Genomic DNA, 14,694 nt, shown 5'->3' with positions numbered 1-14,694 from the left:
GAGAGAGAGAGAGAGAGAGAGAGAGAGAGAGAGAAACATAATAATATTATTGGACATAGTGACGAAAAGCAAGAACAAAAACTTACTAAATCGATACCCGCCCCCACCCCCCAATAAAAAAACAACAACAACAACACACAAACAAAAACAAACAAAACTTACGTGTAACCCGGGGGTCCAAATGAGACGGTGTTGGTCACTTCCACAGGCCCCCCGTCTCCGAAGTCCACCTCTATGGTTGGATCTGTCGGGAATGCACCGGTTGAGGAGACAAACTCAAAGCCCAGGTAAGCTGGAGGGTTGTACAGGTAATACGCCTCAGCGGGTAAATTCCAGTCGATGAGACTGAAGCCCACTTTGACTAGCACATCAACGGTCCGGATGAAAGTTCCTGAGAACAAATTATAGGCCCATCAATAATTAATACAATAAAGTATCTATCTATCTATCTATCTATCTATCTATCTATCTATCTATCTATCTATCTATCTATCTATCTATCTATCTATCTATCTGTAGATAGTACATAGGTAATCCGAACAATCTACATTTAATCAATTGACAGAGAGAACAGTTAGTAACATAATTTATCAGTCTGTCTACCTGTTCACTAAATGAATTTTGGGATAAATCATAATGAAATTAAAAATGAAGCCTACTTAAAATGTACATTCGGTACAAAAATAAAACGAAATAAATAATTTTAGATTTTTATTGATCCTTGAGTAGATTTGGTTTACAATAGCGTTCATACTCAGATACACAAACTACTGACAAACATTAACAAATAATTATTATTTGTACCTAGGATAATACACCAGTGTTACAATACCTCAATATCACACTAAGGCTGGTTTATAGTGGGACGGTGTCTCAGCGCCTTGTAGCTGTAGCTAGAGTGCGTTCAAAATTCGTGGCGCAACTTATCCGCAAATATCTCTTTAGCAGGTAAATCAATGTCGTCAATACTTTGCAAAGCAGTTTGCATCAATTTGTCTTAATTTAATAATATTTTTTCACAACATTCGAGTCTTGACTAAAACTCTTTTCTTCAGAAATGTATATTATTTAATATAAAAAATCTCCGTCTTGTGGAAAATGAAATTGTTCACAGCACTTCCCACTCCTCACATACATTTTGTTTACTCATAAGGCCAACTTACAGTTAACCAATGACACTTTTTAGTGGCAAAATTTGTTACAATAAACAAACTTCATTGTGAACACATTTTTTGCACTAAAGGTTCTCAAATTATGCGTTCAATGTCATGACAACAGCAAAAAAATGACGGACTTGTTTTAATAGCGATATTGCCCCAGCTGTAAACTTTTTAAAAATCTGTAAAAACCACCTGCTTGGATTTTTTTATTTGTATTTTTTAAAGAATTTTCTAGAATACAGCTAAAATGTGTTTACAAAAATATTGATCTGTTAAGACAAATCGCTACAAGACATTGTGCAAAAGCTGGAGAGGCAAGGTTTGATAGTTTAGGAAATATTTGACAATAATTTGCGCCACGAATTTTTTACCACACTATAGAATTTCACATGAGTTGACTATTGGTATTGGCATATATAAGGGAAGACGCTGTAGTATTGATGGTGAAACTGTCCAGACTCGGCCCGTGGCACACAGACGCTTGGATGATGTCGTTTTTAACTTCTTTACGCCGCAAATGTGTGGCATAGAGTAACAGCGGACGAGACAACGGGGCATCTTTGAAGACGATTTCCCAATTACAGATTGCGTCTTTTTAGTAACCGTCTTTTCGGCCCTTGTAACACAATTTGTTCATAGAAGTACCGACGAGTTGAAGTCTCACGAGGTGTTACAGCTGAGTAATAAACGCAAATAGAAAGAGGTGGGATAAGGACGATATATATTTGATAGTAAAGAAGGAACAAACTACATCAGAGCGCCCGCTAGCCACCCGCAAACACAGTTTTAGCATAGGCTTACATCAAAATGTTTTTATTTTAAATCAACACATCAAAGCTTCATATCATACGCGCTTGGAATCCCCCAAATATGCAAATATAAAGAGATTTGTTTTCCGGAAAATGATTAAATTCGTTGACAGCTTGAAGGTACAAAAGGGAAAGAAACAAAGTGAGACGCCTTGAAACTGTGATGATTTGAGAACGCGTCTGCTTTATTAAGAAACGCCTCCATTCACAAGTAGATATCAATTCCAGTTCAAGGTAGATTGTCCATCTCTCTCGACTGTTCTTGGAGATCACCATTGCTCCAATAACTCATTGGAAGTGTTTTCCTTCATTTTAGAATATTTTTCATCGTTCACTTACAGATGGGGGCACTATGTGGTGGCATTCATCATGAGATGTTTTCCTCAAATTAACTGGGTGCAAAGACATACTTCTATTCTTTTTTTACTCCTTTTCTGCGTCCACAATTGCCAAGGAATCTTCAGGTGTTTTTTTTAAATTAAATGTCTTTTTGTTTCCTAAATATGTACTGCACCGTTCCACTATAACTCTAGCCGATAGCCTAATACAGACAGTAAACATGATATTGCTAGTCGCCACTGTGTTGCGCCCTTGCTTTATGCGTCAGAAAAGTAGTGTCAGAGAAACCATTACCTGAAGAAAAATGAATACCATAAAGCCATCTTTTTGGGGGGCTCCAGTGGCTAAGTGAGTAGTGAGTTTTGACTCAAGCAATGTCAAGCAAGTGTCGGTGACACGGGGATCAGATGGGTGGTCACTGGAGTGTGTCCTTGAGCAAGACACGACAACCCTAGCTCAAATTACAGGGCGCTGCACAGTGGCGACCGACAGTGGCATTGTTTGTAAACTGTTCTGTATTTGTGTAATAGTGTGTATTTATGTGTGTATTTATGCATGTATGTATGTATGTATGTATGTACGTATTTAAAATTATGTATTTATGTATGTATGTATGTTTGCCATTGTAAAACAAAGTGCCCTTCTGGGACAAATAAAAGTGTAATTTATATATATTTATTTATATATATATATACATATATATATATATATATATATATATATATATATATATAATTTATATAATATAATAGTAATATCCATTAACCTGCGCTGTTTGATATTGTAGCGGTGACAGTGCAGGTACATCCATTGATGAAGTCATGGGTGAAGGTCCACGCGCCTTGCCAGGTATCACCCGGGGTTGCAGGGGAAAAATTTTCATTTGAACTTCCGTCCTGGTGATATTAATGATAACAAGGAAGCGATTTATAAATAACGAACGATAACAATGAAGCTATTTCTTATGTCATGTTAACGCTAAGTCATAATCGTCTCAGTTGACAAAAATTGTGTGCGAGGTATAACGATGTGCGTAGGCCTATACTCGTGCAACAAGAAAAAGAGAAGAAGAATTTAAGTTGAGAGAGAAAGAGAGAGTGAGAGAGAGATGGAGAGAGAGAGAGATCAAGAGAGAGAGAGAGAGAGAGAGAGAGAGAGAGAGAGAGAGAGAGAGAGAGAGAAAGAGAGAGAATATACGTGTGTACAAAGTTGCAACCTTTAAGATTAAAACCCAGACTTGATGCCCTCAGACATAAGTATACCAGATCTTCTAAAAGAAGGTGTTGGTCTCTTGGGGATAATGATTAAGAGGATGGTGATGATAACGATGACGATGAGATTTTATTTTCTATGATAATGTACCTGAAACACTACTACAACAGAGACATCAGAACCGCTATCCATGTCCACTGTGAAGGTCACAGTATCGTCTGTGGTGACATCATCTAGATCAGAGACCATTGTTGGGTTAACGATGGGATTCGTTACGATGAATATTCCAGAGTCGACGACACTGTTGAGCTGATTAGATGCCTGTAGAATCCATTGAGAGTACATGTTGAAATATCAGCTTGAGGGTGTCTACAAGAAGGATTGTCAGGCACGGATCACAGAGTATTAACTCTTTAAAAACGAATGGGACATATATGTCCGATCAGAAGCAGGTCTAAGGCAATGATGTGGGATAGTTGGAAACATAACACATTAACAAAATAGGAATTTTCGTATTTTATGGTATACATATTACTGATTGCCTTTTACAGTTTCTTGTAAATAAAATAAAATTGAAACATCCTTGAATAAAAAAGTTATACTGCGAAACAGCTCGACTTGAAGAGTTGTAGAATTAACAGAGCACGAGTCCCAAAAGAGTTATGAGGGGGCTCTCGTTATCTAAATGTACGGCGGTCGCCTCTAATTCAGTAGGTCACGGGTTCGAAACCTGACACGACAAATTTTCTCCTCTAAAATATTCTTTTAACCCTTCTTTCTTACCCTATATTCATTTTCTGTTATCTGCTTTCCTCTCCATTTGCCCCCCCCCCCCCCCCCGCACACCTCCTCTGGGCTTCTGACTCTTTCTACTGCTACTACTGGCTCCATCACTGTCTTTCAACCAATCCCCTGATTATGGGTAGGTAAGATGAAACATCTGACATTCATGGATTAGGCCTAAATAAACTCTGAGGTTCCGTGTGCAAGTAGGGCACCTAAAAGATCCCCTTGTGGTCCTAAAATCGATAAAAGTAGGCTTTGCCCGCCACCTATTCAAAATTAATCTCTACCAAAACGAAAAATGCTTCATGTGAAAACAGTCAGTTTTGTCCCACTCGCTCATATGAACTTATGCAGTGGCAGTATTGTAAAACTCTTACCAAACACAAAAAGAAGAGCTTAGAAGCAGAAAAAATAATCCGCGGGAAGAGAGAAAATGAGCTGTGCTGTGCTGTGCTTGTTAAGTGAATTTTTTAATATGTATACTTTTGTGGTTTTTAAGATACAGGGAGTACCATTTAAAAAGTAGTTAGTATATAATACGGAATATGAATACGCATCAAGAGGACATTGTACGTTTAATATTGGGTGCTTATGTAACTGACTTTATGCAAACATCTCAAGGAATATAATGTTGAAATGTCTAAAATTAATATAATATATTATAATATATATATTATATACAACGTGTGTATATATATGTATATGCATATATATATATATATATATATATACATGTATGTGCGGGTGTATGTGTGTGTGGTTGTGTGTGTGTGTGTGTATGTGTGTGTGTGTGTGTTTGTGCATGTGTGTGTGTATGTGTGTGTTCATGTACTTGACGAAATTGCACTCTCTAATAATTGATTTCTTATCGGTTCGAATTAAACTTAAGCCCACAGCGTTCCTGTTAGACCATAACATGGGAATAAAATGATAATCATACGCACATTTCTATTATTACTAAATGACTTACGAAATCAATTAACAAAGTACGCAATACTGCTGCTTATCAACATTTGTAATATCAGCTGCTACCTTTATGTCTGCTACTCTTTCTCTTAAATGAGGATAAACACTTTTCAGCATTGATTACAATGACTACATCCATGAGGATGATTATGGTATGATGACATCACCATGGTGATGAGCAAAGCAGTATAAAACAGCCTCCCCCCTCCCCCCTGAGATTCAAGCCAGCCCATGTCCCCACGGCTTACTCTCAAAAATAGAAAAAAACAGCAAATCAACGTCTATTTTAACTCACGTCCACCCTACTTCCCCTTACACACATACAGAAAACAATTTTTTTAATGACGACCCCCCCCCCTCAACCCTACCCTTAAAAAACAACAACAGGCAAACTCACATTTAAATGATAGGGGTACCCTCCCGCTGGCAGTCCGCTCAGAACCACCGACTGCCATCTGTATGTGAGAGGGTCAGAGGTGGCCAAATCCACAGTGACGTCATTCCCATCAAACGTCAGAGAGAAGGCAACATTGGACCCTCCGTCAATTTGCCATTTGACCCGGAAGACTTCTCCAGTCGGCGCTCCGGACTGCTCAAGTCTGAGGTTAACAATACGCTCCTCTATGTACACAGTGAAACTGGAAGCGTTGTAGCTGATCTGGTGGGCCAAAGTAAGATATTTTTTCAATGGTCGGTTAACCCTTTAGACACTGAGCTCCAGGGTCTTAAATGGGCTCTTGGGTAATTTCATTACATTTTTATGTCTGCTTTTCTACAGTTCATTTTCGTGTTGATTTTTTATATTTCTTTCAATTTCTTTGATTGTAGTATTACTATGCTGGTGTGTATAGGTGCTGTTTCGTATTTGTGTTCTATTTCTGTAGACGTATATCATATTTTGGTTGGTGTGTCATATCACGATTTCGGTATCCCAGGATATTCGCCGCTTTGCGTTCATTCCAATATTTTGTTACAGAGGTTCAAAGGGTTAAATAACGTATCCGACTACCCATAGGTTTTGTTTAGGCAGATAGGTACACCGCTTTCAGAATGGAGGGCAATGCTTTCTGTGGTGAGATGCGACGTTTTTGTGATTGTTTTAAGCTACTTGTTATTATTTTCCTTTACTTTACTCTTTGTACCATGCTAGTAAGTCTATAACTTCTTTTCCTCTTTGGATGCTAAAGGCCATTATCACGTCACGAAGGCCGAACTATTATTGTTATAATATTATGCGAAAGTGAAACATTTGTTTTCTTTTGGTCAGATCATAGGGGTTGAAAAATGAAGGCTTTTGTGACAAAAAAGGCCATCTCCAATATCCAAACCTCAGGGGAGAAAAAGGGGCGATGGGGTCATTTAGATCCCAAGCAGAATATTTAACCACTGTTGCATTAGATATTTAGTCATAAGAATGCTTTTAAATGCTCCCACTAAAACTTTTTTTCCTATTTTACTCACAATACATTTCAATATCAGCTCTTTCTAAAATTTTCAGCTTTTGAATCCAACACTTTTTGTTACTAAGCCTGTCAAAAGTTCCACTCGTCTTGCTCGCATGATCGGTCTGGGTATTAAACATACAAATGTACTCATTATCGGCAGTCAAAAGGAATCAAGTAATAACCTCTGCCAGCATTCTTTGTCTTTTTATTCCTCCCCATATTATTAATGTGTTGATATAGAACATAAAAAGCTCCGATATCAAGAACTAACTCTTTGTAAGCTATTTTTCTCTTATATTCGATTATTATGCTCTATCAATCATTACAACAACGACGACGACAACTATGATAATGATGACCATGCTGATGATAAGAGATACACACGTGATATATCTTTGTTCAACATTTCTAAAGTGTAAAAGTCCCAATAATACTAAGGCAAAATGAATGTCACAGCCTTTTTCAGGCGCTTGAATGACTCATCAGTATCGATAGAGCCAGAGACAAAATCTCTGACGGACTAAATTATTGTTACCATATAGGAACAATACCCCCCCCCCCTTTTTCCTTCCTCTCTCCTCCAAAACGTCTCAGTCCGCGAAAATCTCTTATCTCAACTTATTTCAAAGAAAAACTAATAAGCATAGTAGCTTTACCCCTTAACAAACTTGAACGGCATACATTTCTTATATCTTCAGCAAAGTGGGACAGGTTCAAAACAGTACAGACTCCTCCCCCCTCCCCTACCCTTTTTCCCTTTTCAAGAAAGAAAGAAAAGCACGAATATAATATGCAGATGACATTGCAATTAGCTAAGTCAATGTTAGTTCTTGAAAATGTTGCTTCAAAGCAACAATTTAAGCAAACATAAAAACCTCACTTCTTTGGGCGCAAAATTAAAATATTTCCCCTTCCCTACTTTCCCCTGCCATCATGTCCCTCACCCCCCCCTCCCCCGCTTTTCCTCTCCAAACAAGCGTAAAAAATAAGTGAACTACTAAACTGAAATGTGATGATAAGCGCTATCTAATCCTGGATTCTACTCGTTAGTCTATCTACGTTGTTTTCAATACTCACTGTTTCGAGCGGGAAACGATGTGTGTGGGTCTTACAGGTCCGGAGCTCCATCCACTCCGTCGACCCACAAGTAGCGTCCCAGCCTGCTGGGCCTAGATTTAAGTCGTGGCTCGGAAGGCCGGTTCAACCTTTGCGTCTGTTTATATGCCCCCGTGCTCCCTTATTCTCCTACATTCATTAGGCTACACTGAGTTTGTTCACTTATTTTACGTGATTCTGGCTCGTCTAGTAATCACAGCGAATTATAGATCACACGCCCCCTTGATCGCATTGATCAATACAATAAAAACCAACACCACACATAAAGAGAATAGACGAGTCACCCCAGTTTAACCCATCTTGATAAAACTAAACACAAAACAGGGGGAGGATATTCAAGAAAGTACTGACGTCTCGTCCCTAACCAAGCTCTCATCATCCCCCCCCCCCCATTCCCCCTCCGCGTTACGGTTATCCCAGGACATAATCGTCTTTCCACAACGGGACCCTCCTTGTCCGTTGTTAGAAACGCCTGTCAATCTCTCGGCGCTCTTCTGGTTCACCACCCCGTTCACCTTCGTTTGAAGCGTCATCTTCCGTTTCTGCGGTTCCCCCCTCACCCCTGATAGGTCTAAGACATGCCGCGGCATATGACCAACCTCTACGTTGTTCGCGGAGTTCACCTTCGTGACAACCCCGCGGCCCCACTCCGATGTGCATTTTGCATTTCCCGGCTTGATCCAAACTTCCTCACCAACACTAAACGAGGCCGTTGGGACTGAGTTTCCACACTCTGGTTCTGCGGGTGCCTCATCAGGCTGCCTCCACTCATATGTCACAACCGACTTGTGCGGAATCGAGTCTTCGTTCTGCTCACGCTTGGGAGAGCAATTATAGTAATACACTGCTTCCAATGGTGAGATGTTCACCCTCTCTGCCATAGCCTTGATAGTGCGATGATTTCGCTCGACTATCCCGTTTCCACTAGGCTTTCGCTCGACTATCCCGTTTCCACTACGCCTATACGCTGCCCTGAACATTGCGTTCACGTTCGAGTCCCGCAAGAACCCCACGCATTGCTCTGACTGTGGCATTATCGAGTAGAACCTCCCCCACCGGCAGCCTCTCGTGGAACACTTGGCTCAACTCGTCAATGATATGTTGAGCAGTTTCACCTCTAAACCGTCGCCAGATCACAAATCGACAAGGTCCACAATCCACCAAGGTCAGGCATGGGACACCAGTGTAGTGCGTAATGTCAATTGCCAGCCGCTCCCAGATCCCGCTAACCCCCAATTCCCCAACATCGTGGACTCCAGGAGCCGGGTCTATCTTACTACACCTCTTGCAGTTCTGCACCACCCCCTTCACCTGCTCCTTGGTGATCTGCGGATCCACCTTCTTTGCCAGGTACCATGACCTCTCGACTCCCATGTGGTGTTTATCGTGCAGTTGCTTCACTACGGACGCTGAGACACATGCGACCAAACCGTTGCACTCGTTACAAGTCCTTATCCATGACCTTGGGACTCTGGTCAATTTATCGGCCTTGTTGTTCGTCGATGCCACAAGCCTAACGTCCATTGCAAGTCCTAGCTCCTCAACCAAGTCCTTCAGCATCGTCAACCACCGTTAGATCAAGATCTCTGCAGCACCTCTCGTCTTGATCCTCCTTTCCTCCGACAGCGTCACCTTGATCCACCTGCATACGGTTGCCGAGTCTGCCAGAACCATCATCCTCTGCAGCCCCCACTGGACCCCCAAATTGATCCCCTTTAGCACTGCCTCTAGCTCGGCCACGTTAATGTGATGAAAATCCCCACTTTTGCGCATCCAAGCCCCATCCTTCACCTGCACGTCGCCAATTTCTACTATCACTCCCATCGCAATTTCGCTTGCATCGCACCACACGACACCCTCTTTGGATCGGTCCACTTTCCACTTTCCTCCCACTGGGTCGTGCTGTGCCACTTGCTTCACAATGTCCTCCATCACTGACTGCCCCCTGTCCCCAACATAGTCGTCCCAACCGGTTCCCTCGACCTGATGCTTCACAAAGCTGCAAGCCAGGCGTAGCCATCCGGCTACTGGGTAGTGCCCCACCAACTTCCCACAAACAGTTCCCGTTTACTCTGACCACCTTTGGTACCTCTGCGTTCCGCCCGAATACCAGTGACCCGTTCTCGTCCCTCGTCAACTTCAACCCGAGTACCGATCCACCCTCCAATGGTACTGTGGGTTTAGCTTCCGGCCCATAATATGACCTCAAGTGTGAAATCACATACTCAGCGTTCACCATTGACACGTCCACCAGTATATCGTCGATATACGAGCTTGTGGCCTTTTTGATCTCCTGGGACTGGCTAAGCACTGTTATCAGCACCTTTGTCATGATACAAGGTGCAGAGTTCAATCCAAACCCCAACCTCGTCAAACAGTAGGTTCGGCCCTTGAATCGCACCAGTTGAAATTTCCAAAGCTCTGGGCTCACCCACATTTGCAGGTAGACTGCCTTCCAATCCACGATTTGAGTCTCTCCACTAACCCTTCTCCACTCACGAAAAGTGTCCGCACAGACATGGAATAGCTCGTCCCCCGTGTGGCATTCCACCAGTTCGTTGAGTTCCCGAAAGTCTAACACTGGCCTGACCTTGTTTTTCGTGGGTTGTTCCACCGCCAAAAGTGGGATAATTCCCCCTGCATCTCCTTCCCAAGGAACGAGGATCCCCTCCTTAATCCACTGCTCAACTTCATGTTCAAATTTCTCCAGGTTTGCCCCGTCTAAGCCCCTGTCATAGAGTGCGACTCTATTTTTCAAGTTCGGTGTCTCCTGGCCTGCCCCTTTCCAGAAGTACCTGACCGTCCATACTTTACCATCAAACTTTGCATCGAAATCCTTATCATGAATGACCAGTTCTTCTCTTTGACATGTTTGTTCCCCTGCTGGCACCCCTGCAACCAAACACACCACCCGTTTTCCAGATTGGATCTTGTGTTGCCCCACCGTCACCCCTCCTAGCTGTCTGATTATATCCATGCCAATCAGCACATCTATGCCCCCGACTATGTGATCTATCACAGTTGCCCTCGTACTGACTTTTTCGCCATCTACCTCCAACTCAATCTGCGCCATCCCCTTGCATTCTTCCATCAAAAGCCGATGCTTGCACCGCATCTCTGGTCCATCTGTCAACCAAACCAGCCCTAATCATGGTGTTCGAACACCCTGTGTCGATCAATGCACGTCGACTGTGACCTTGCACGGTGACTGTAATCATTGGGACCCCTTTTACTCCTGTATCGCACACTGCGTCACTCCCAGGCCTCGTGCTTCCTTCCCCACGACTGCCTTTACCAGCATGCTCGCAGTACGCCGCAATATGCCCTACCCCACCACACCTGTAGCACACAAGTGACTTTTTCTTGCTTAACTTCTCTGGGCACTCTCTAGCAAAATGCCCCCCTTACAAATGAAACACTTCCCCTGACTGGTGTTGTGCTGCATCATCCTCCGCCCCCCAGATTTTTTGTTTCCCCTTGCCTGATCTACCGCTGCGGCTGCAAGCCCCCCACCCACTATTGCTCCCTTGTTTGCTACCAGTACCCTAGCTCTACCAATAATGTCTGCAACTCTCATCGACTCCACTCCTACCACCTGTTGCAGTTCCAAGGCTATGCTGTCTGGAAAGCCGGTGACAAAAGCCAATTTCACCAGCTGCTCCAGCCCTTCTCCTAAAACCCTCAAGTCCTGCCTACCCTTCGCAACTAATTGGCGTATACATCCACCGGTTCCCCGGTCCACCTCGTCTTACGTAGTTTTGCGAAACCAACGAATTGTTTGTCGCGAAACGCTTCCTTCAAGTTCTTCTTGATGAGCTTAACGCTCATCTCTAGATACACAGCTAGAGCTCCCCCCTCCAGGTACAATGGGATAAAACTGGCCTCGTCTTCAATGTGGGTCAGTGTTGCCACCAACTCCGCCTTCTGCAACCAAGCCTCGACGTCCCCCTCCCCAGCAAACGGTTTGAGCACATCATACTTGATACTCGGGCCCATCGTCATTTTTAACCTGCTTGCCATTACCGCAAAACCCCCTAGATCTGGACTACAGCAACTAGAATATTAGATCTAAATCTAGGCCTAGCTTAGCCTAAGGTCTTAACGATCACGATCCCTCTTGGCCCCCACGCCACACGTCAAATGAAAGCCGAAATAGCTTGTAATGTGATGATACGTGTTATCTAATCCTAGATTCTACTCGTTAGTCAATCTACGTTGTTTTCAATACTCACTGTTTCGAACGGGAAACGATGTGTGTGGGTCTTAGAGGTCCGGAGCTCCATCCACTGCGTCGACCCACAAATAGCGTCGATCCCTGCTGGGCCTAGATTTAAGTCGTGGCTCGGAAGGCCGGCTCAACCTTCGCGTCTGTTTATATACCCCCCGTGCTCCCTTATTCTCCTTCACTCACTAGGCTACTCTGAGTTTGTTCACTTATTTCACGTGATGCTGGCTCGTCTAGTAATCACAGCGAATAATAGACCACATAAACAAACCAAGAAAATCCCCCAAAATACAACAAAACAATCCTTCCAGCAGCCCAATTTCAGCCAGCCTACTTGATTATTGTATTTGACAGAGCGAGACGACTAAGGTCTACCTGGTTGTTCTATTTGACAGAGACGGTCAAGGCCTACCTGATTGCTGCAGTTGACCTGGACGAGAAAGGCTCCAACCCTGATGTACGTGTGGTCCCACGTGCTGATGCCTATGGGACTGATCGCGGAGGGAGTTTCTTGGAGCATAGTGTTGTCACCAAAGTCCCACGTGCAAGTATAGTTGCTGCCCGCCCCAATGTTTAAGGTGAAGGTCACTGCAACGTTTACCTCGCTGTTCAGAGCGGTTACATCCACAGATAGTACCTGGAATACATAGGATACGCGTGTGAAAGTGAACGTCTGAGTGTGTGCGTGTGTATGTTGTGTGTATGTGTGTATGTGTGTGTGTATGTGTGTTTGTGTGTGTATGTGTGCATATTTGAAAGTGTTATACATTGATAGTTTGATGCGTATTTACGTAAAATTGAAAATGGCTATTTAAAACAGCAAACAATGTGAGCATTTCAATGCAAATCGTTCATCACTTCGATGGAAAGTAATGAAATCTCTACTAGTACTGCCCAATTCTAAAGAATTATTTAGAATTGGGTTGCTTACCAGAATAACTTCATTAGACAAGACTTTCTACACTGTAATCTACTCAGTCTTTATTAATAGCGGGTCCGAAAATAAACGGTCCTATAGAACGTAAGCTTGTAAAACGCGCGGGCCACACTAACACTAAACTCTGATGTCAAGTAGGCCTAGGGGTCGCAAAATTATAACGTCCTGCAGACCTCAGTTTGCTATAGAGAAACCCGTATACCAATCTCTTGCACACACAGGCACTAACAGTTTCTTACATCTATTTGCCAGATTATCAACAAATTCCATCCTCACAAAACATTAAACATTATAATCTAGGAATGCAGGACAAACGGTGAAATCAACAGCAAGGTTGTGTGTGTTGAAGAAAAGTGTTTGTCTTAAGTGTGAAGGGTAATGTTCTTGCGCTTAAACTTCTCTCAACCTTTTTAGTCATTTTTCTCAATCTGTAGTGTGGTAACAGTATCCGTTCAAAGCAACCCTTATACCCAGTGCACACTTCCGATTTGATGTGTCTGATTCAGTTGGGGACGGGCAGCTAGATTTTTTCCTTCATTGGTAAGGGGAGGGGGGCAAATGCTATAATTTTGGAAGAAATAAGATCGAATTCAACAAAATTCGACTGAGATCCTTCACAAAATAACAATAAAGTTTGTTCAATTTTTTTTCCGCATTGTCGAATTAGTCGTGTTTTGGCAAAATGGTAGCCCTCCCCCCCCTCCCCCAACCACCACCCATGAAAGAAAAAATATGTGTGGTCCCGACTGGATTATTAGCATCAATTGGCAATGTTCAGTGGGTATGACCTTTTCCTGAACTTTGACCGTGGTGAAGTTCTCCTTGCGGCTGAGCAGGTTGTACACCGCCACTGTGATGTTGTACTCCCCAACAGACGTGAACGTATGGGTCAGGTTGCTCATGTGGCTGCGCGGGGACCCGTCCGTCACTTCCCAGTCAAACGTCAGATTTGTACCTATGTAGGCAGATGGGAACAGACCCGGGCAAAATGAGACGAACCCAGTTATACATTGGCATTTTGAGATATTGTCTTTTGTAAACTCAATGGTGTCCATAGGGTCTTGAAACGTCTACGGTACTGTAAAAAAAACAACCTCTGCTTATAATGCGTGGGACTTGTGTCTTTGTTGTGTTTTTAGAAAGGTATATAAACACTGTTTTTTATATTTGTTTTGTAGTTTGTTTTATTATTTTGTTGTTAACATGTTTTGTTTGTTTTGTTCGTTTTTGTTGGGGTTTCTTTTTGTTTTGTTTTGTTTTGTTTTGTTTTGTTTTGTTTTTGTTTGGAAAGGGGGGGGGGATTTGGTATTGGAGGTGACTATTCCCTTGTGTTTGAAATGATGCTGATAAACATCAATGTTTATCTGAAATGATACAACTTTACTTTTTCCCCTCAATATGTCCATGTGCAACATTCCAGTTGGGCCAGCTCTTTCAGTTTGGTGAATGGATATCGAATCATCACAAGTAAAAAGAGTTTCTCTTAGAGGTACATTGGTGAATCACTGGCAGAATCCAACAATTTTATTCAAAATTTGCCTCGTTCGTTTTTCTATATTATTATTACATAACAATCCTCTGAGATGGGCCCAAGTTTAAACGTATTGCTATCAGAAAGAAGAGCTGTCTTCTGTATGGTCAACAAACGTCCTCAAAAGCAAAATCGGTACAGATCATGTTACTTCTGGTTTTGGGGGGG

At 42.5% G+C, this 14,694-nt stretch overlaps 1 protein-coding gene across 1 annotated transcript in view; it reads right to left on the bottom strand.

Moving 5' to 3' along the window:
* LOC101863329 overlaps positions 1 to 14,694 on the bottom strand; it is a gene marked incomplete in the record, with an annotated part of 87,960 nt that overhangs the window by 55,085 nt on the left and 18,181 nt on the right. Inside the window, 6 exon segments of the mRNA XM_035968359.1 lie at positions 163 to 391; positions 3,075 to 3,204; positions 3,671 to 3,841; positions 5,670 to 5,930; positions 12,471 to 12,695; positions 13,784 to 13,950. Of these exon segments, the coding sequence (XP_035824252.1) occupies positions 163 to 391; positions 3,075 to 3,204; positions 3,671 to 3,841; positions 5,670 to 5,930; positions 12,471 to 12,695; positions 13,784 to 13,950 (1,183 nt within the window).

The sequence above is a fragment of the Aplysia californica genome, unplaced genomic scaffold, assembly GCF_000002075.1.
Source record: "Aplysia californica isolate F4 #8 unplaced genomic scaffold, AplCal3.0 scaffold00053, whole genome shotgun sequence".
NCBI lineage: Eukaryota > Metazoa > Mollusca > Gastropoda > Aplysiida > Aplysiidae > Aplysia > Aplysia californica.
This window is presented reverse-complemented; position numbering and strand designations above follow the sequence as displayed.